This window comes from Ceratotherium simum, chromosome 22 (assembly GCF_057802395.1).
Source record: "Ceratotherium simum simum isolate JZ-2026a chromosome 22, ASM5780239v1, whole genome shotgun sequence".
Lineage (NCBI taxonomy): Eukaryota > Metazoa > Chordata > Mammalia > Perissodactyla > Rhinocerotidae > Ceratotherium > Ceratotherium simum.
The window spans coordinates 34765975-34787886 of NC_141921.1; the positions used below are offsets into that span (position 1 = coordinate 34765975).

Consider the following 21912-nt stretch of genomic DNA (forward strand, 5'->3'; position numbering starts at 1 on the left):
ACTGAACGGCTAAGCCGGGTGGGTCTGACTTCAGAGTCTGTGTTCCCATCCGTGGCGGGGAGCTCCTAACTCTGACCCCTCAGGGTTGCTGTGAAAAGCAAAAAGCAGATTAAGGAGAGTGAGCCAGTGTTGGGAGTGATAATGCAGGGCGGCCAGTGTTACACACCCAGGCTGGGGAGACGTGGGCAGGAGTGCTGAGCAGTGAGCAGTCCAGGAGCTGACACCCTGGACCTAGAAGGAAGGGAGGATCTGGGTGCAAGGAGACAAGGGACCATCAGCTACCCTCAGCCATCCTAAGCCCAAGTTGGCTCCATCCTCATCCTCCCTTGGCATCCACCACCGAGCCCTTGGCATTGGTGGCACTGGCTTGCAGGGCTTTGGAAAGAGGGCTGGGCCGAGAGTCCAGAGGCCTGGCTTCCTGTCTTGGTGTACCCCTGATTCAGCTTACTCAGGGGACTTCCTCTCTCTGGGCCTCAGTTAGTTCATCTGTAGAATGGGTTGGGGTGGGGCGTCGGACAAGGCTCACTCCCCTCCGGGCTTTGCACTTCTGTTCCCTCTGCCAGAAGTGCCCTTCTCACAGCTGCCACCTCGACATTCTGGCTTCAGTTTTCATGTCACCTGCTCTTTCTCAGCTCCTCCCCAGGCACTCTCTGCCACACTGCCCTGCCTACTTTCTTTATAACACAGGTCACGCTGCAATGAGGCAGTCCGGGTGCTGCTTAGGGATGGGGATTTGAGTCAAATTGTCAGCCTTCAAATCCCAAACTCCATCACTGAGAACTGGATGATCTTGGCTGTAACCTCTCTGTGCCTCAGTTTCCTCAGCTTTAAAATGGGGTCAGTAATACATATTATTATTTTTGTAAGGGTGAAGTGAGAGATGCATTAAAAAGCACTTAGTGTAGTGTTTGGCACACAGTAAGCACTCAATAAATGTTAGATGCTATTATTATTGCAACTCTTGGCAACATTGCTCATTGTCTCTCTCCGCTATTTAAATTCAAGCTCCTGAGAACAGGGACTTTGTCTTGTTCAGTGATGTACTAGCACAGAGCTCATTTCCTGGCACACAGGTGCCTAACAGATATTTGTTGAACAAATGAACAAATAGATAGATGAGTGCTGACATTCCCAACTTCCAAGAGGCTCTGTGCAGCTGGGTATGGAGGAGATATGGAGGGTGCTGAGAAGATGAACTTGGGCCAGCCGCTTGCTCAGGGCCCAGCCAGCCCTCTCTGCTCCAGCAGTCCCTGTGCTGGCCCCATCCCGGCCTGCCCTGATGGGGGTCCATGCCCTGCAAGACAGAGGAGTCTCTCTGGGGATCGAGGTGGCCCCCTCTCCCAACCACCCTGATCACAGCAGTGTCTGTGGGTGTCTGACGCTGTTTCCCAGCTCAAATTCCGGTGGCCAGGCATGGGGGCTAACGTAGATTTTTCCCTGTGCTCAGCAGCCCTCCCACCGGAACCCGCAGAATTGGGCCAGGCCTGGTTTATCTTTACCACCACCTGCTCCCCCCCCACCCCCTGCCATTTTCAAAAGCTACTCTCGTAAACAGAAACACTCCCAACTGTCCCTCCCATCGCTCCCTGCCTCCCTCCTGTTCTAGAATTCAGGGTGGCTGCTGGCCCATCAGTTCTCCTGAAGGCCTTTTCTTGTCCCCTGGTCCTCTGAGCATCCCTGAGGACATGGGTTTATGTGCAGTCCTGAGAGGGAGGGAGAGACTGCTACGCCGTCATCTGTATAAGGCTCAGGGGGGAGGTTTGCTGGAGACCGACAGTTGGCGAGGGTCAGAGTTGGGATTCAAACCCAGGTCTCACTGTTTGCTTCTTCTACCTTCATTCATTTGTTCAGCTCCTACTGACTGAGCACCTACTCTGTGTCAGGCTCTGCACAGCAGAGATCACGGTGCCTGCCCTGGCTGGGGACCCAGACGTTAGCCCGCTTTGCAGCCAGCATGTACACCAGCGCTGTCCAAAGATCTTTCTGTGCTAATGGAGATGTTGTGTATCTGTTGAGCACTTGAAATGTGACTACGACAAATGAGGAATTGAATTTTTAATTTTTATTTTATTTTAATTAATTTTAATTTCAATAGCCACCTGTGGCTAATGGCTACTGTGTTGGACATCAGTGGTCAGTACAGTCCTTTGCGGATCAGTCGTTCACAGCCTTAGACTTAGGCCTCACCCTGAAACGTGCGCAGGGGAAGTGGGCTCATTTCCCAGGGTGCCTGAGGACGTGTCTTGTTTCACGGTTGTCAGGATATGAAACTCACGGGCGTTTTCTTCACACCCACAAAACAGTCAGTCACTGTTTTCTTTGAAATATGAGACCCCCCCTGACCTTTCATTTTTCCGCTTTTTTTTCTATTGAGGTATAACTTACATAGAGCAGAATGCACAGCCAGAGCAAACGATTTGTTGAGTTCTGACAAACATAGAGACCCGTGTTACCACAGTGGAATCAAGATACAGTAGTCCCCCCTTGTCCTCGGGGCATATGTTCCAAGACACCCAGTGGATGCCTGAAACTGCAGACAGTACCAAACCCTAAATATACTGTTTTTTCCTATACAGTCATGCTTTGCTTAATGACGGGAAATGCATCGTTAGGCGATTTCGTCGTTGTGCGAACCTCATAGAGTGTACTTACACACACCTACATGGTATGGCCTACTACACACCTGGGCTGTATGGTACTAATCTTATGGGACCACCATCGTATATGGACCAGAATGTCGTTATGCAGCTCATGACTGTACATACATACACACCTGTCATAAAATTTAATTTATTAATTAGGCACCGTAAAAGAGTAACATTAATTACTACTAATAAAATAGAACAATTATAACAATATACTGTCATAAAAGTTACTGTAGATCTTAGCAACCTCAGCATACAATTTTTTTCTTACTAAGTCGAGAACTTTCACCTTTTCACTTAAAGGAAGCGCTTTACGGCTTCTCTTTGGCATATCCGAATTGCCAGCATCACTACTCTTGTGTTTGGGGCCATTATTAAGTAATGTAAGGGTGACTTGAACACAAGCACTGCGATACTGCCACAGTCGATCTGATAACTGAGATGGCTACTAAGCTACTAACGGGTGGGGAATGTATACACCGTGGACACGCTGGACAAAGGGATGAGTCACGTCCTGCGTGGGATGGAGCGGGACGGTGTGAGATTTCATCATGCTACTCAGAACGGCATGCAATTTAAAACTTATGAATTGTTTCTTTCTGGAATTTTCCATTTAATATTTTCGGACCGTGGTTAACTGTGGGTAACTGAAACCACGGGAAGCAAAACTTCATATAAGGGGGGACTGCTGTATGGAACATTTCCATTCCCCCAGAAAGTTCCCTCAGGCCTCTTCCCAGTAAGTCCTGTCCTCAGAGGCAACTGCTGTTCTGATGTCTGTCACCCTAGATTCGTTTTGCCTGTTTCTAAGCCTCACATAAATCATTTTCCCACTTTTGACTGAGACAGGGGTACAAGAAATATTTCTCTTTGTTGTAAGAAACAAAGCACCAGCATGATGAAAAGTGGCAGCTGATCCTGGGCCACAGTGAGGAGGAGACAAGGAGGAGGTGGAGTGGTACCTGGGGACTCGTGGCCTGTCCAAGCCACCCCTTAGCTCCAGCTGGCTGTTGCCACGTGAGAATGTGGCCAAGTCTTTTTTTTAAAAAGGAAAGCTGAAAATACTGATTTTCACGTAAAATCTCCTGTGTTGGCATTTCAAACCTTTTACAGCACTGTGGGCCAAAGAATTGGCACCTGTGGGCCAGACTTGACCTGTGGACTGCCAGTTCTGCCATGGGCTCATCAGAACGTTAGTAAGAAGAACAGCTGATATTTGTGGAGTGGTTCCTTTGTTTCAGGTCCTGTTCTAAGTTCTCCATGTTATTAAGTCATCTAATCCTCCTAACAGTTTATTAGTAAATCCATTTTACAGGTGAGTGAGCTGAGCCATAGAGAGGGATTAAGTGACTTGCCCAAGGTTACAGAGGGAGGGCTTGGCTGGGATTTGAACCCTGACTGTCTGGCTCCTGAGTCCGTGCTCCCACCTCCTACACATGGGGCATGGGGGTGGAGGGTGAGGCTGCTTGGGATGCTTTTATGCCACTTGGGGTGCAGCTTTGCCGGCCCCCAGGGGTGCTGCCGCCCTGACCAGCAATGAGAGAGCGCCCAGGCCTGCCCGCTGGTAGGCCCTGGCCTGGGTGGATTGCATGTCCAGGCACCTTGGCCGTCAGTTGGTGGAGCCCCGACTTTAGGAGGTGCTGGGAAGGCAGCCAGGGGTGAGGTTGGGAGGATGGAAGCCTGGCTGATGCTTGATGAGGGTGTCAGGGAGCACTGGGCAAGTGAGGGCAGAAGTAGCAGGAACCTGGCAGGAGGAGAGCCCAGGCCCCAGAGGGAGGCAGGGGAGTGGGGGAGATGACGACAGAAGAATTAGCCAGCGGGCCCAGGGCCAGGCCAGGCTGCCGCTGCCAGGGGAGCTGGCGGCTGGGGCTTCCCCACTCTCCCCACCCCCTGGTGCCTTGTCCAGACAAGCCTGTCACTTGGGGGAGTTGGGAAGGGGAAGATAAGGATCACCAGGCAAACAATGCTGCTTTTCCATCATCTCCTCCCTCCTTGGGGGGTGGGGCACGGGAGGAAACTGAGGCCCAGAGAGGGCACAGCCAGGACCGGGACCTGGACTCCTGGGTCCCACTCCAGTGCTCTCTCTGCTCCATTTGGCCGCATTCCTCAGGACCAGCAGTTGTGGGGAAAGAGGGTCTGTGGTCACTGGCAGGGAAATGTTCCAGAAGCCTGAGGGGAAGGACGGAGAGAGGCCAGACCCTCCCCTCTGGCTCTTATTATTTCTGCAAGTCACTGAGCCAGGGCCTGGCATGAAGTAAGTGCTAAATAAGCATTTGCCGTTATTATTGTTTTTTTCCAGTTTGATCTTCACACCTGCTTTTGAGATATATACATACTCTTATTATCACCTGTTTTACCAATGAGAAAGCCGAGGCTTGGAGAGGTAGAAATCAGCAGCCAGAAAGCTGTTGGCAGAATTAAATCAGCGATGTATGTAGTGCCTAGCACCATTCTGGTGCACACCGAAGGGCCATGGGCCGTGGGCTGGAGGAGGGATGAGGTGGCAAGACTGGTCAAGGAAGGTCTCTTGGAGGAGGTGACATGGGGTTGAGCTTTGTGGGGCTCAGCCTGTCAAGCTGCTGGTTCCCCTGGGGTCAAGGTTGTTTGCTGAGTAAGACCTAATGCCAGTTGGGTCTCCCTACTCTGAAGATGTCTCCACCCACCAGAACACCAAATAACGTGAACTGGTACCCCAGGGCCCTCACAAGCCTGCCAGCAGCCTCCATAACAGGGGAGCCCTCTGGGTCTGGCTCCAGATCCTGTGCATTGTAGAGGGGCAGCCTGGCCTTGGGACAGTCACATCACCTCTCTCAGCCACAGTTTCCTCATCTGTCAAATGGGGACAGTGCTACCCACCATGCAGGGTTGTGGAGAGGGCCTGGCATATGATATGTGCTCAGTAAACAGGCATCCCAGAACTTCCAGGAAATGGCTATTGAATTGAATTGGCCTGTTATGGACAGAGGACAGACATGTCCCCAGGTTAGCCCAGGAAAGCTAGATCCACACTTTAGCACAGAACCCAAAAATCCCAACTACTGCATTTGAACCAGCATGCGTTAGAGGGTCAGGAAGAGCCCCTTACCCCTCTTCAGCTATGTTGACTCTGGACAAGGGCACTAGGGAGCAAGGCTGCCATTAGTTATTGTTCCCCAAACCCAGGAGCAGCAAACACTTATTGGGCACTGACTGTGTGGAACCCCCAAGGAAGCCAGGCTTGGAGTCAGAATATGGGGTCACTGAGTGCATAAGTGGCACCTCCACTTATATCTCTTTTGTATTTTGGGTTGCCATGTTAAGTTCTTAAAATAAAGGGTTCTCTGGGATTAAAATATATATGCTTGCGAACCACTGTTCTCATCTAGCAGCTACCTCCCCATTTTATGGATGGAAATACTGACTCCAAAGCCCATGCTTTTCCAGTAAGTGATAATAATATTCAGGCACAGTTGTAAGTCTTTAAACTTATTTAACCCTCACAACCCCATGAGGGCAACGCCTGTTTCCATTTTACAGATGAGGACACTGAGGCTAACATGGTGAAGTGGCTTGCCCAAAAATTAGAATCAGTGAGCCCAGCTCCCATGTCCACACTCAGCCACCCCCAGCCTGACAGGCACACCTTCTGTTTGTGTTCCAGAGAGGGGAAGTCACTTACTGAGGCCCAGAGTAAGTCACTGTCAGAACTGGGACCAGAATGTAGATAGATCTCCTGCCTCCAGCCCAATCCCTCATTACCTCCTACTGCCCGGGACATTTCCTGGGCTAGAGTGAGAGATGAGCAGGCCTGGCTCTATTGTTTACTGGCTGTGTGACCATGGACAAGTGAGTGGACCTTTCTGAGCCTGATTCCTCACCTTAGAAAAGGGATAACAGGACCTACATCACAGAGGCTATCCTGAAAGTTAAACAGGATCATCTACATGAGTTGGTGGGCACAGGGCCTGGCACAAACTGTGAGAGCCCCAGCCACCCTCAGTTCATGGCCAAGGAGTCCCCAAAGCTTCTTGCCTAACCCACTTCCTCCTCCCAGCCCTCACTCGCCCTCCTGGGCAACACAAATACTAATTACAGCCATCTCCATGAGCTGCTTCCTGCTTGAGCCTAATTACTGGGCAGCTCAGTTATCACCGTTACAAATATCATTAAGTGAGACAGATTAACTTTGTCCTAAGTTTGTGTGATGAGATCAGCAAGTTGTTCAGGATCATTTGGTCTCCTTGGCTTGGTGGTTACCCAGCCTGGTCGCCCCACACAGCTGAGGGCTTGCTGCGCGTTTCTAGTCTGTCTCAAACTTGGTGCTCAGAGAAGATCGGAGTGGACACCTCAGCCCCTCTAACCCGGCCGGGAGGTGACACCTGAAGGGGTAAGGACGGAGCGGGTTGAGGCCACTATCTTGTTTATTGTAGTGGCAAAACCACAATTGTGGGGATGGACACATCTGGGTTCTGTCCAGGCTTTGTTCTTTACCAGATGTGTCACTTTGGGAAGTTCCCAGCCCAGCCTGTATGACGGTTGTTTCACACTGTGCGATGGGGAAGAGTCAAGGAGATATGCGCCAATGAGTACCAGGCCTGGGGCCTGGCGTGTCATAGGTTCTCTCAAGCTGTTCCTTCCCTTCCCATCTTTCGTCATCCTCAGTGTGACTTGAAGGACCAGCTCTTTGCAAAGCCCCCGCCGCACTCTCTAGCGTTTCCCGAGTGCAGCCTCTCTGCGAGGCCCTGGACTGAGGACTTCACGTGCCTTATTTGTTTAATATGTATAGAGACCCTATGGAGTAGGTACCATTATCATCTCCATTTGATGGACAAGAAAACGCACGGAAAGGAAGTGAATGGCTTTGTCAAGGTCACACAGCTGCGCTTGGCTCGCGGTCACTCTGTTGCGATGAGATGCTAGAAGGCCATGCAGGGTGCTGCCGGGGAGCATAGAGGAAGGGTCACAGTGAAGTCTGAGAAGGCTGCCTGGAGGAAGATGCATCTGAGCTGAGGGGTTAGCCAGGGAAGAAGGAGAGGAAAGGCCTCCCAGGCAGAAGACAGTGGCTATGCAAAGGCTGGAAGCAGGAAGCATGTGTGTTTAGGGGACTAACCATACATATTTTACTGAGGTACGAGTGTGTGAGCGTGGACTGGTGAGAGAGGCTGGAGAGGAGCCTGGAGCCAGATCCCAGGGAGGGGGTGGGGGGTTGAAAGCCGGGCCAAGGCTCTTGCTTTCTTCTGCCAGTTCCAGCCAGCGTGTGAAGGAGAGCGACTGGATCATATCAGTTAGTTTAGAAGTTCTGCTTGGAGCCAGTTGAGAGATGAGGGCCTGGGCGCAGTGACAGTTGGAGATCAAGGGGTCCAGGGTGCTAATCAGGGAAGGCTTCCGGGGGAGGACGGGGCAGAGCCAAGTGGGCCTGGCCAGAGGGGCAGAGATGACAGAGGGAGGCTGTCAGGCGGTGGGGGGTGGAGAGAGGTGTGGCAGCGGTGTGGTGATTGGCCTGTGTCAGGGAGTAAGCAAGAGGTTGCTGGCCAGGTTTGGGGCTTGGGTATGGGGTGGCCCCCTCAGCAGGTGCCGAGGCAGTGGGTTGGCAGCACTAGGCAGGGATCTCAGTGCCTCCCGGGGCCTGCAGGCAGGTGAGTCAACACCAGGCCAGGTGGGTGAGTGTTTTCCAGCTCCTGCGTGTGTGGGCGAGCCTCCCGCTGCCAGCATATTAGGGGCCCCAGCCTGGGACTCTGGTCCAGAGCAGGGTGGTTGACTCATCGGCTGGCAGGGCTCCCGCCTCTCTGAGGAGGCCGGTTAGCAGCCCTCACCTCCCATGTATGCTCGGTGCCCTTGGCCTTCTGATTTCTCTCCCGGAGTACCCCCTGTAGGCCTCCTCGCCCCCTCCTCCTGCTCACCTTCCCCCTTTCAGTGCTCAGGCCTCCAGCTCCCTCTGACCCCCTTGGTGGCAAGAGAGTGAAGTCTCCCTCCCCCACCACCCCCAGTTATATCCCTCCCTATTCCCCACAACCCAACTGGGGCAGCCTGACATCTCCAAAGGAGATGGGCCTGGAGAGCCAGGCCCCAGGGAGGCGGCACGAGAAAAGAGGAAGAGGCCCTGAGAGGGTCAGGGAGATCTGGGAGTGAGTCCCAGCTCTGCCGCCAGCGGACGAGCTGCCTCCTTTCTCTGCCTCAGTCTCTGCATCTGTAAAGTGGGAATCGCAGGGCTCATCCCACAGGCTGATCATGAGACACAGTAAGATAAGGGTATAAAAGGGCCTTGAGAACTGGGTGGTGCTGGGCTTGTGTTGGTGTCAACGACTCTGTTTTCTGTTTTAGGGGGAGCCAGTTATTTTTTTTAAATATTTTATTTTAGAACAGTTTTAGATTTACAGCATTATCGGGAAGATAGTACAGAGAGTTCCCCTGTGTCCCACACCCAGTTTCCCTTGTTATTAACATCTTATATGGTACATTTGTCACAGTTAATGGACTGATAGTGATACATTATTACTAACTAAAGCCTGTACTTTATTCAGATTTTTTTAGTTTTTACCTAACGTCCTCTTCTGTTCTAGGATCCCATCCAGGATACCCCATTGCATTTAGCTGTCATGTCTCCTTAAGCTCCTCTTGGCTGTGACAGTGTCTCAGACTTGCCTTGTTTTTTGTTTTTTTGTTTTGTGAGGAAGATCAGCCCTGAGCTAACATCCATGCCAATCCTCCTCTTTTTGCTGAGGAATATTGGCCCTGGGCTAACATCTGTGCCCATCTTCTTCCGCTTTAATGGGACGCCACCACAGCATGGCCTGACACGCGGTGCATCAGTATGCACCCAGGATCCGAACCCCAGGCTGCCAGCAGCGGAGCACGCGCTCTTAACCGCTACGCCACAAGGCCGGCCCCCCAGACTTGCCTTGTTTTTGATGACCTTGACAGTTTTGAGCAGTCCTAGGCAGGCGTTCTGTAGAATGTCCCTCAATTGGGATTTATCTGACGTTTTTCTCGTGAAAAGACTGAGGTAATTGCTTTTGGGAGGAAGGCCACAGAGGTAAAGTACCATTTTCATCACATCATATCAAGAGTGCGTACTATCTACTGGTAAGTCGTGTTGGACTTATCGCTATGGATGTTAACCTTGATCACCCAGGAAGTCGGTTATTTTTGCCCTGAGTACAGCAGCAGGGCTAGAGTAACGCCAATGTTGGCTGAACGAAGGCTGAGATCAGAAAATATGGACAAGGACAGAAGCAAATGGGAAAAGTGAAGGAAAATAAAGAAAAACAGGTATGAGGGGGGTTCTGTGGCATGTCTCCCAGCTGCCAGCTTACTCAGGGTTGGAATGCTATATGCCAGGCAGTTCATGTTTCATCTCATTTAATCTTTACAATGACCCTTTCTATAGATGAGGAAATTGAGGCCTTGGAAGGGAAATGACATGGTCCCATTAGCCAGGGAACCTGGATTTGGGCCCAGGTCTGTCTTCACTGCCTCACTCCCACTGTTGAATAAATACGTTGAAGCTGCATCAATAAAATGATACACAATAGAAATGGAAAATCAGGGTCGGAGAAAATAGAGGGGAAAATGTGGACAAGGAAAAAGCTGACCATAAAGACCAGGAAAGTGCCCATAGGTGGGTTTCTGATTGGCTGTGAGCTTCCTGGCAGCCAAGGAAGAAAGGGATACAGGCTATTTCCTATGATTTCTATTATCAGAAAGCAAAAAGCAGTTCACTCCTTCAGGAACTTGGTGATAAATTTAAAAAGAAATTTATCATATGGAAATTTCTCATGTAAAAGACACTGAAAAATATAATGGATAATGTAATAGTAGTAACAGATGTTATGTGGTGTCATCTTCAGGAATGATGGCCATATTTTTACTTGCCCCTTGCCCAAAGTTGTCCTATTTGAATTTTACTTGTCATCAAGCAACTAAACTCTATTTCTTCTTTGATGAAGTCACAGATGCCTGTGCCCTAGTGAAAATCTTAGATACAAATTAACCAGTTATCTGTATACCAGGTTCTGTGCTGGACACGGGGGATGGAGGGTAGTAAGATGATTGTTGCCCACCCCCCAGGTCCTCTCCATCCCAGGGATAAAGACCCCTGGACAAAGGTCTGAATGTAATGCAGGTGCTATGCCAGGGGCACACCAGAGGGAAGGGTGTAATTCCTTCTGGCTGGGGAGGAGAGGAGGGCTTCATGGAGGAGGAGGTAGGCCAGAGATGGAGAGCAGTAGTTGAGGTGGAGAGGGGATATCAGCCGCAAGTCCCCTGAGGGTGGGGACCAAGTCCTACCCGGGGCTGCCCCCTCAGCTTGCAGCACAGGGCCTGACAGGCATCAAGGAGTTGGCGGACTGCTGTTGAGTGCTCGACACCTGCGGGGATAGATCAAGGGTTAGGGTGACGGCCACACACCTGAGGGCTCTGTGGAGGGTGAGCCCGGAGAAGTAGGTGTGGGCCAGTTGGGGGAGTCCTTGAATGGCAAGGGGAGTTTAGATTTTGTTCTTTAGGTGGTAGGGATCAATTGAAGGCTTCTGAGCCTTGTGTTTTATAAGTAAAGAGATATAAATAATAACGGCTAACACTTAGTGGGCACGTGCTGTGTGCCCAGCACTGTTCTAAGCACTTTATCTGTGTTAACTCATTTAAGGATCACAACAGTCCTGTGAGGGAGGTACTATTATTATCATCCCTCTTTTACAGATGAGACAACTGAGGCACAGAGAGGCTGAGTCACTTGCCCAAGGTCACACAGCTGGAAAGTGGCTTACTGGCGATCTGAACTGAGGTTTGGATTTACAGCTTTTACTCACTCAACTATTGCGCTTGATAATATAATATTTAACTAACACATAATATGAGTATGTATAGATGACATGTAAGGATTTAACGGATCCCAGCTAATTACTGGCACCAGAGGCAAGAACTGAGGGAACTGTGGGCACGAAGGGCAGCATCCCTAAGGAGCTGAGGCTTAGAAATTGAATGTGAAAACAACTCAGAGGATGTGGCCAAGGAGTCCTGGCCTCCGAATTTCACTCTTGAGCTGCCCTTTCCTTTGATGCGCTCCAAGATTCCTTGAAGCAAACCAACTGGGAGAGCCGTCTGAGTGACTCACGCATTTGGGCAAATGGGATCATGCCTGGTGCCACTGGGCCAGAGGCCTTTGTTGTCAGAAACACAGGAGTGTTTATGACATTTCTCATTTCTCTTCACCCCAGGCGATTGATTCCCACAGGGTGGGGTTTCCACAGCTGGGCACCATCATACCCTCATCTGGCTTTCATCACCTCTCTGTGCGGCTGGGGGACTGGGGACGGGCTGTGGTTCCCACTTCTCCATTCTTGGTCTCCGCCAGGCCCTTCTCATCAACACCAAGCCCAGAGTTCTCCTCTCCGGCTTGGCGGGGCCGGGAGCGGAACCAGCAGATCAAGGCAGAGGCTCCCCACAAACCAGCAGCGTTCTTCCCCTTCCCTGAAGCTGGCAGGGCCAGGTGTGGCACCCACAACCGCAAATGAGGCGATTAGGGAGGACAGGCGCTGGCTGCCCTGCCAGCTCAGTGCCCTCGGACTCCGTGAGGTCCTCACCTGAAGGAGCAGCTCCCCCTTCCACAAAGAGCACAGGACCAGGAGTCCAGGACCCGGGTTCTAGGCCCAGCTCTGCCACTTACGAGCCATGTGGCTGGGCTTCTCCGGAGGCAGCATCATGAGGTCAGGCAGGCAAGGATTTACATCCTGGCTCCCTCACTCTTAGCCAGGTGACTTGAGGCAAGTCCTGCCTCCTCCCTAGTCCTCAGTCTTCTCATCTGTAAAGCAGAGGTGATGACTCCCACCTCGCAGTGCATCGAGGGGCCAGGAAAGAGACATTTTGTCAAGCAGCACAGGGCAGCTGTTGGGTCTGCCCAGCCCCTCCCCCTCCCTCTTCTATAAAATGGAAGTGATACCTGCTGAGGCTGAGGCTCTAGGTGGGTGTGGGGATCCAACAGACAGTAAACGGAAGGCCCCGCCTGGCTTCTGGGCGGGCACAAAGATAGGGCTGCCATAGGAATGTCACTCGATGACTGGGGCCTACCATGCTCCCCACGGAGCTGGCTAAGCCCTTCCCACAGCCCAGGTGGGTTCAGTTTCACTCCAGGGCCCAAGGCAGGCATTTCTGGACGGGCCCTTCATCTTTTGTGTGCTGAAAAATAAACAGCTCTCCATCTCAGTGGATTTCTGCTTAGGAGGTATGTGAGCTTCCCTCGTCATCTGTCCACAGGCAGGCTGCAGCGGGATGGACGGCAGGGCTGGCCTGGCTTTGGCCCCTGGGATGGGCTTCCAGCCTCCGTCCCGGCCTCCTACCTTCGTTCAAATGCCTGTGGAGGCTCCAGTCCCGGACCAGGCCCTTGGGGATAGGGGCCTGAAGAGAGGCAGCCCCTGCCTTCAAGGTTCTCCCATGTAGAGCGCTGTGTGCGTCAACAGAAGGAAGCATAGGGTGGGGGGCTACGGGGAGGAGTGGGGAGACACAGAGAAGGGGACCCGACGCCGCGTGGGGTCAGGGGAGAGCAGTCAGGGGAGCTTCCCGGAAGGGGTGATCTCTGAAATGAGATGGAAGGAGGAAGAGCCATTGCTTCACTGCACCTGGGCGGGTTACTTCCCTGAGCCTCAGTTTCAGGTTCCGTAAGAGGGGCCAATAATACCTGCTTCAGAGGGAAGGGCCAGAAGCTTGACTGAGGTGATGGGTATCAGAGAACTGACAAATACCTCATATCCTCGGTGCACAGGAAATAGTGGCTGCTGTGCCAGGCTGGGGAGATGTTTGGTGGATTGAACTTCTTTTTCAAGGGTCTTTTCCTCGGGCGGTTGACAGCCGTTACTTAGTGTAACCCAGCGTGAAGTGAGGAGGCCTGGGAGCCCTTTCTTTCTCTCGGGTGGGTAGTGGGAACTCATCCACCCACTAGGAGTGAGGCAGACGACTCAGATTTAAATTCTTCCCATTACCCTGCCTCCCTCGGGGCCTGTGCCCCTTACACAGTTCCCCTTGTCCTTGGGCATTGCCAAGTTAGATGCACAGGGATTTGCAGGCACTGTCCCAGAGCCATTTTCCCTTCCCCTCCACTTGTTCTGCCATTTATTTTAACTGTTGAGCACCGACGGTGTACCAGGTGATGGGGAGTCTCTGGGCCACACAAGGTCCCAGCCCTGATAAAGCTCACAGTTCTGGAGAGGCAGGGGGAGATGGACATTAAAACAACAACAAAAAATAACAGACTGCAATAAATACTATAAAGAGAAAAAGTAGGGTGCTGTAATACAGAATTGAGGGGCTACTTAGGGTGGTAGGGATGTTTGAGGAGGTGACATTTCAGGTGAGATCTGAAGCAGGAGCCAGCCATGGAGATGAGGAAAGAATGTTCCAGATAGAACAGCTGTAAAGGTCTTGGGGGAAGGGGAAACTGAGGAACTGAGTGAGGGCCAAAGAAATTGGCACCTGAGGGAGTGAGATGGGGGAGTAGCATGAGATGAGGGTCAGGGTTGGGCAGGGGCTGCGGGGGACTGGTGAAGGGTCTGGCCCTGCAGAGTTTTAATCAAGGGAGTAGCAAGGTCAGAATTTCCTTTTAAAGGCTCTCTCTGGGTGCTGAGGGGGCTGTAAGAGGGAAGGAGTGGAAGCCAGGAGACTGTCAGGAGCTGTGGCTGTGACCCTGGGCAGTCACCTCCCCCTCTGAGCCTGTTCCTTCACACACACATGTGTGGTTGGGAGAATCAAATATGGGAATGAACAGAAGTGTACTTTGGAAAGCTAAAAAATGTATAAATGCGCGGGGCGCCAGGTCTCGCTGGAAGCGGGGAGTCCTCTGGGAAGCTGCTGGGCTTGACGTTTGTAGGGGTGGGAGGCAGAGTGCTGGGTGCCCAGAGTCCCTCCCTGAGCACCCCACATCTGGGAGCGCCCACTTTTCCAGCCTCGGTCATAGGGGGCCCTCAGGGGCTGGGGAGGGAGCACGTGCTTGAGGCTCTCGCCTCCTGAGAGGGAAGGTGGAGGGAAGAGTGACCTTCCTGGTTTTTGACTAGCCTTGAAGCCGTGGTTCTTAATGTTTTGGGAGGAGGGTCCCACCTTTGAGCCTGGAGGCAAGCACTGGATTCCCCTCCAGCCCCCAAATGCACACACACAGCATTGTTCATTCTAGGTCAGGGGAGTTCTCTGGAATCTTCTGAAATTCTCTGGCTTAAAGACCCCTGACCTAGAGGGAGTGGGAAATGAGAGGGGAGACACCTGCCGTTTTTATTCCACCTCCTTTTTTCCCCCTAATCTTTCTAGCTCTGACGGAGGAGACTTCCTAGACGCACCTAAGGGCCAACGGTGGGAGGAACCTGTCTCTTGACTGTTGTGGGCCGAATTAGGGGCACCTTTCTAATACTCGACTCAGTGTCTGCCCTGGGAATCCCCGTATTGAATGGGGGCTTGAGGTTTCTTAGAAGGAGGGGTTGCTGCGAGGCCCCTTCCTGCCTTCTAGAGTCTGGCCGTGGGGGGCCCCTCTCGCGACCTCTGGGAAGGGGAGCGGCCTCCATCTCCCCCGGGACTCTCTGGCCTCAGGGGTGTCCCCGTGGGGCGGGGGAGGGAACCGGGAACCGCACGCGATCAGGCGCCGCCCACGAAGGTGGCGCGATGCCCGGCCGCCCTGAGCAGCCGGGCGCGGCGGTGGCGGCGGCGGGGACCGGGCGTCGCGGGGCGCAGCATGTGGGGCGTGTGGCCGCCCCCGGGGCCCGCGGCGCTGTGGGCGCTGGGGGGGAGGCGCGCGTTGCATAAGCGGAGGGGGCGGGAGGGGGGCGGAGGGAGGCAGGACCCCCTCCCCCGCCGGCCGGCCGGTCCGTGGGCCGGTCTCCGTGTCCCGGCCGGGGCGGGGCGCGGCGGTGGCGGCGGCGCCCGGGCCGCTTCCCCATTCTCCCCATTCGGGCGCGAGAGCCATGGAGGCGCTGAGGGAGTCCGTGCTGCACTTGGCCTTGCAGATGTCGACCTACAAGCGGGCCACGCTGGACGAGGAGGACCTGGTGGACTCGCTCTCGGAGGGCGACGTGTACCCCAACGGCCTGCAGGTAGGAGCCACGGTCCCCCCTCTCCCCCATACAGGCCAAGCCGGGCATGCGCGCCGGGGCCGCCCCCGCCCCCCTCCCGCCAGCCCCGGAGGGGGCCCGTGCCAGCCGGCGGCTGGGGCAGCTCCGCGGGAAGAAGTCTTTCTGGGGCAGAAGTGCCCCTGAGGTGCTGGCCTCCCCTCGCCAGCTCTGCCCGTCCCCCAATCCTCCTGACCACTTGTTAATGGGGCTACAGCCTAGGTGGCGGAGTTGAAGCACCCTGCAGAGCCGAACCGGTCCGGTTCCCTTTCCGCAGAAGGGGCAGTCCCTGAGTGCTGAGGGACTTGTGCAGAGTCACACAGCCCATTACTGGCAGAGTCTAAAACAGTCCCAGTTTCAGCTTGGAAAGCCCTACACCCTGGAACCCCATCAGTCCTGGGCAGACCAGCATGATTGCTCACACTCTTTGGTAGGCGTTACCCCATTCTTCCTCTTTCCCCCCAAAACCTCAATTTCATGGGGGGAGGAACCCATCCTCTGCCCCCTCTTCACCTGTCCCTCTTCAGCCTACTCTGAAGTCCCTCTTCTACCCTCAGACCCTACTTCCCTGGGGTCTGCCCCATGGGACTCAAATATGCCCACTACCTCCTTGTCTTGTGGCAGAGCAGTGAGCATGGCTGAGCTGGGATGGTCCTGACCAGGACCTTAGCCCTGGTGGGGTTTGGACCCAGGCAGGTGGGCAGGAGTGGATTAGAAATATCAACAATGCCCAAGGGGAGCCTGTGATCTGGCTCCTGAGAAACCAGCGTGGAGAGAGGAGCCGGGCATCTCAGTCCAGGAGGACTTCTGCCAGGTTGACCAAGGGAGGCGCTGGGGAGGGTCTTAGGGCTGCCCAGTGAACTGACACCAAATCACAAACTCATCCGGAGGGCAAGCTTAGGGTGTGTGGAAAATCTGGCTGCCAGGCCCAACCCTATTCAGGCACACCTCTTGGAAGCTGTAATAATAGGACTAATAAAGGGAAACAGCATTGATGGAGTCTCTCCTCCAGGCTAGTTAAATAGGCCCAGGGAGATCCCAACTCATGACCCCAAGTGGTCTGCCCCCTGGGGTGTGGCACCCTTACATGCATCATCCCACTTACCCTTCAGGACCACCCCCATGAGCTGTAAGGATTACTGTTCCCATTTACAGATGAAGAAACTGAGGCTCTGAAAGGGAAGACAACTCACCTTAGGTCACAGAGCTAGAAACCTGGGAGTGAGAAATCAAAGCCAGTCTTCTAGAACCTCTTTTCTGTAGACCCTTCTTAAGAGGCTAAATCCAGCAGGAAATTAGATTTCTGTGGCAGGCGTTTTTCCCTTCACAAATCAAAACAGAATCTAATCAGCAATCTTTTTCAGTTTCATCTTCCACAGAAGGTTCTAAATATATCAGCACAAAAGCATTTCGGATTTCACAGTGAAATAATATGCCGTGTTGTTATCATCATAACAACACCCCACATGGATATAGCCTTTTTCAGGTCACAAAAGCCGTTCATCTGCCTGGCCTCATGGAGGCAGCCCAGTCTCTGAAGCCAGGGGCCCAAATTTGAATTCTGACTCCACTCATGATCTTGGGCGAGCTGCTTAATCTGTCTAGACCACAATTCCCTCATCTGTAAAATGGGAGTTAGAGAAAGCAGATGTAATGCATATTACAGGGCCTGCTAAGGTAGTTGTTTTGATGACCTATGAGGTAAGGGCTCCTGTGGCTGTCTTACAGATGATGACGCTGAGTCTCAGAGATGTTAGGGATATTCCCGTGGTCACAGAGCTATCGTGTGGGTTGGAGTGCAGTGTTGGTACCCCTATACCAAACTGGGTATATTGTCCACTTTTTATGCATGAAAAGCCAAAAAGGTTGCCCCAAGGATTTGGGACATTTCCGTGGTTACCCAGCCGGGCTTGCCTTGAGCCTCCATGACTTCCCGAAAGCAAACATGAACTAGCCAATGCTTGTTCTTCTAAGAGTCGAGAACCCATTCACCTTAACTTACGAAGCAGAGTTTTCAACTATTTGTACATCATTGGGGTTTTTTTCCTGATATAAAAACTTTACATGCTCATTTGTGGGGGAAAAAAATAACAGTCATGTATAAAAAAAGATTTAAAAAGAAATAGTAATCTCATCCCTCAGTGATAACCACTTCTCGTTTTTCACACTTGTATGTGTATATTTTTCAGCATAGGTGAGCTCATTCTAAGTACACAATGTTGTGTCCTGCCTTTTTAATTTAATACCATTTCATAAACATTTTGCTATGTTGTTAAAAACTTCCAAAACATGCTGCCATTAAAAATCATAACACCTCACGGTACTGATATATAAAAATGTGTTTACTCAATCTGCTATAGCTGGTCTCACTAACAGTAAAACTATGGGTCACCATCTTTTAGCCTTTTGGGTAATTTTCTTTGAGCTAATTGCTAGAAACATAACTGCTCGCTCAATTTTAGGCTTTTTAAAGTGGACCCAGTCCCCCAAATCTTCCTCTCTTGACCGGCAGCTGTAAAAATAAGCTACTTGATTTTTCAGGATTCTGAAGCCCATTGGTTCTAGGAACTGCAGAGTTATCGATACCAATACTAATACCATCATGTGCCGTCTAACGACTTTTCTATCAACAAGGGACTGCATATATGACGGTGGTCCCATAATATTAGTACCATAGAGCCTAGGTGTGTAGTCGGCTATACCATCTAGGTGTGTGTAAGTACACTCTATGATGTTCACACAGTGACAAAATCACCTAACACATTTCTCAGAACATGTCCCTGTCGTTAAGCGGCGCATGACTGTAAATGAAAATTTCCATGTTTCAGCCAAACTTGCCACCTTTGTTACTGAATATCCTGACGAGGTGTTGAATTTAGCTGGAGGAAAGTTCTGCCGGCACCTCACCTGAAAGTGTTTTTCTTTTCCTTTTTCTTATGTTTTAGGCCCAAGTTAATTGTGATCCACTAAAATTAGTCACTGTGGACTGAGTGCAGAATTTAAAGCCAGAGAACCCTAACGCAGAGCCCAAGCTTTGCGTCCCATGGGCTGTGAGATCTGAAAGCAATCACATAAATAGCTTTATTTGTAAAATGGAGTTAAAGTTATTAATTCACCTCCCAGAACTGTTGCAAAGATTCAAATGAGACAATGTAAGAGAAAGCATTTTGTATAGTGCACAGAAAATCAGGATTATTACTGAAACTCACCAGGCATGATATCTCAATAATGCCCTAAATGTAATAATTTTCCTCTTGGAGGCCTCTGCTCAGACTGGCTGCCTGGGCTCCCCACACCCCAGCACACACCATTTCAGTGGCTCAAAGGGAAATAGCTAAAGTTACACCTGCAGCCTAACCTGGGGAGCAGACAGCCATAACTGTTTACCAAAACTTTTGAAACTCATCTGGTTACTTCTAAAAATCCATTTTTTCAAGAAAAAGGAAAGTTGAGATATTTAATTCTTAGCGGTGGTTTTCTCATTTTTTTTCCGTGCCACGTGGAGGGGTGTCTTTCAAGGGTGATTTCGGGGACAGTCCCACTCAGTACTTTAAAAGGCCTCTCTGCTTACCAGGACGTCTTTTGAACTCTGTCCACCTGTTAGAGCCTTATACTCTGGGCCTTAGAGTTGTTCTAGAGTCTGAGAGGGTCAGACCTGGGACCTCATCCAGCTTCCGCCCAGCGGCTGCCCAGCCACGCACAGTGGAGTCTTGAATAAATCAGGCTGGCCTTTGACTTCCAGGTTTGTGCCCATTCCCTCATGCCCTCAGCAGCTGGGGGTTCCTCTGGGAAGCAGAGAGAACCAGAAAGTACTTCTAAATGCTAGACTTCCATTCCTGTTTAAATGCAAGGAGTCCCCTCCCCCACAACAGGTACCACCTTAAACTGTTGTCAGTCACTGGAAGAGAGTCAGGCAGGAAGCAGGGGGCAGGTAGGGCTCGGGGAAGAGATGGGGAAGACACGAGGACATTATAGTTTTGCTCTGGGCTGGCCCCAGTGGCCTCAGCCAGAAGTCCACCATATGGAAACTTTACTGGAAGAAACTTCCCCGACCTAACACCCTCACAGAGGCAGCGTGCCATGCTGGGCTGAGCTGTCATGGTCTGTCAGCTCTGAAAGGCTGACTCCAAGGCAGGCAGCCTAGTCGCCCTGCCAGCCCTGACAGAGGGGCCACAGCGGGTGGGCTCCCTGCCGGACCCTTGGCCAGACTGACTCCTGTTTGCTGCTCACAAAGCCCAGGTCGCTGGGGGACCTGGCAGTGGCTCAAGAAGAGCCTCTGCCTTCCCTCCCACCCCCTGCTTCCTCTGAAAACCAGGCTCCCCACCCCTTCTGCTGCTGGCTTGTCTCCTGGGCCCCAGGTGGCGGTGTCCCGTCCTTGCCTGCAGAACTCGTTCTTGCTGTATGCCTAGGTGAGCAGGACTCACTTCTGTAACCAAATATTTATCCCTCATTAGGGCTTTGTTCCCTTGGCTGTGGAAACCCTGGGAACTCCTGGGCTGGACAGCTCACCTGTTTCTCTCTCTCTCTTTCTGTTTCTCTGGCTCTATCTCTTTCCTTCCCTGTCTCCCTCTCCACCTCTCTCTTTTGAGGGCATCCCTTTCTTTCTGTCTCATTCTCTGTTTGCCTTACCTGACAACAAATAGAATATTAAGCCCACCAGTGAGCTGAGCATTTACAGTAATTCTCATCTCCGTCTTCCAAGTGTCAGCTCATCTCCTTGGCTGATTGCCACTTCCCAGTTACCTCTCCCAAGACGGAGCGGGCTGCCCACCACTAATCCTTCCACGCTCCCGGTCACTGCAGACCAGTCTCTCGTGATCGACACACCCTCATTTCCTAAAGGAAAGTGAGAAACCACTCACATCCTCCCCTTGCTGTGACCTCATCTCACAGGATCTTCTCCGCAGCCTTTGAAGGAGGCAGGGCAGGGACGGCAGGGGCTCAGAGAGGAGAAGGGACTCGCCGAGCCAGACAGCGACTCACACTCTCAGCCCCGGCCCTGTTGCACCCAGGAATTGGACAGCCTTTCCTAGAGAGGCATCTTGATCTCGGCCCAGTGCCTCCAGGTGACTGCTCCTGCCACGGGAGAACGCTTCTGTATTTCTTCTGCCCTCGGAGACGAGGCTCGTCCAGAAACCAAGATGCCCTCAGACGGGGCAAAGAACATTACAAAGGTTAAAAACCCCGTTTTTAAATTCCATTTGCCGTTTCTGCTTGGAACAATGAATTTTCAGTTTAATTCTGACTTAATTCTAATTCAGTTTTGTAATGAACACCATCTATTTGCTTGACATCAAAGGACGAGGCTCAGCTCGACTTTTCTTGCTTCTCAGGGGAGCAATGGCTGAGGCTGCGGTTTCTGGAGAGAGATGAGTTTTCTCACAGTCTCTCCCCTCTCCACTTCTCCCCCCCATCCTATGTTTCTTCTGGAGCTAATACTAGTAGCTACTCTTAGAGATGTTGTGAAGATAGAGTAGCATCATCTAGCAACCAGACAGAATTAACGCAATGCCAGGCACATAGAAAGCACTCAGGTATTAGTTGCCATTATTACTTTTTTCTTTCCCTCCTTCCCTCTGTTCCTTTCGTCGTCTTCTTTCTTTTCATTTCTTCTTTCTCTGCCTTTCCCCTCTTCAGATTCCCCACACCATGGGATTGCTCTGTCCACAGGAGATGAGGTTTTCCTGTTTCCCCAAGCCTGATGGCCCTGCTACCTGGCTTCCTAGAGCCAGCACCAGGCAGAGGGGTGCCTCTTACACCAAAGTCTCGCCCCACGAGCTGAGCCATGATAATGGGGGCACTGAAAGGCCTAGAGGAGGAGGCAGAAGATGAGCTCAGTCCAGGGCCAGGACAGCAGGAAGAGTGAGAATAAATGTCAACACCCCCAGGCAAGGCAGCGCCCGCTTCAAACCCCAATTCAGACCCCTCTGAATACCAGTGTCCATGGTAAACTGCGTGCGAGAATCGAGGCCTCAGAAAAAGCACTTTATAAAGCACCAGGCCCTTCCAGCCCAAAATTTTAACTTAATGGCAGCAGCATGCCCAGAATCTTTGTTTCTCATATTTTTGAGAAGCTTCGTAAGGGATGTTGGGGGGCGGCACCCTCCCTCTGTCTGACACAGCTACTTTAGTACCCGAGCCTCCTACACCTACATGGAAATATGACTGGGGCCTCAAGTTCCTTTTCTCGGTTTTAGAACCCAATTTTTCTT

The 21912-nt window shown here is 51.9% G+C and overlaps 1 protein-coding gene across 6 annotated transcripts in view; it reads left to right on the forward strand.

Annotated features, from left to right (window-relative positions):
* The window catches only part of ECE1 (endothelin converting enzyme 1), a 106717-nt gene that overhangs the window by 35651 nt on the left and 49154 nt on the right, over window positions 1–21912 (forward strand). Inside the window, exons 1-3 of one of the 6 annotated variants that reach the window (XM_087446639.1) lie at window positions 9877–9893; window positions 11319–11403; window positions 15599–15685. In XM_087446639.1, the coding sequence (XP_087302765.1) occupies window positions 15599–15685 (87 nt within the window). In that variant the 5' untranslated portion in view covers window positions 9877–9893; window positions 11319–11403. Of the gene's footprint in view, window positions 1–9876; window positions 9894–11318; window positions 11404–12821; window positions 12841–15495; window positions 15686–20809; window positions 20875–21912 lie in introns of those variants that run through there. The other 5 variants (XM_087446638.1, XM_014783955.2, XM_087446637.1 and 2 more) reach the window with 5 other exon arrangements.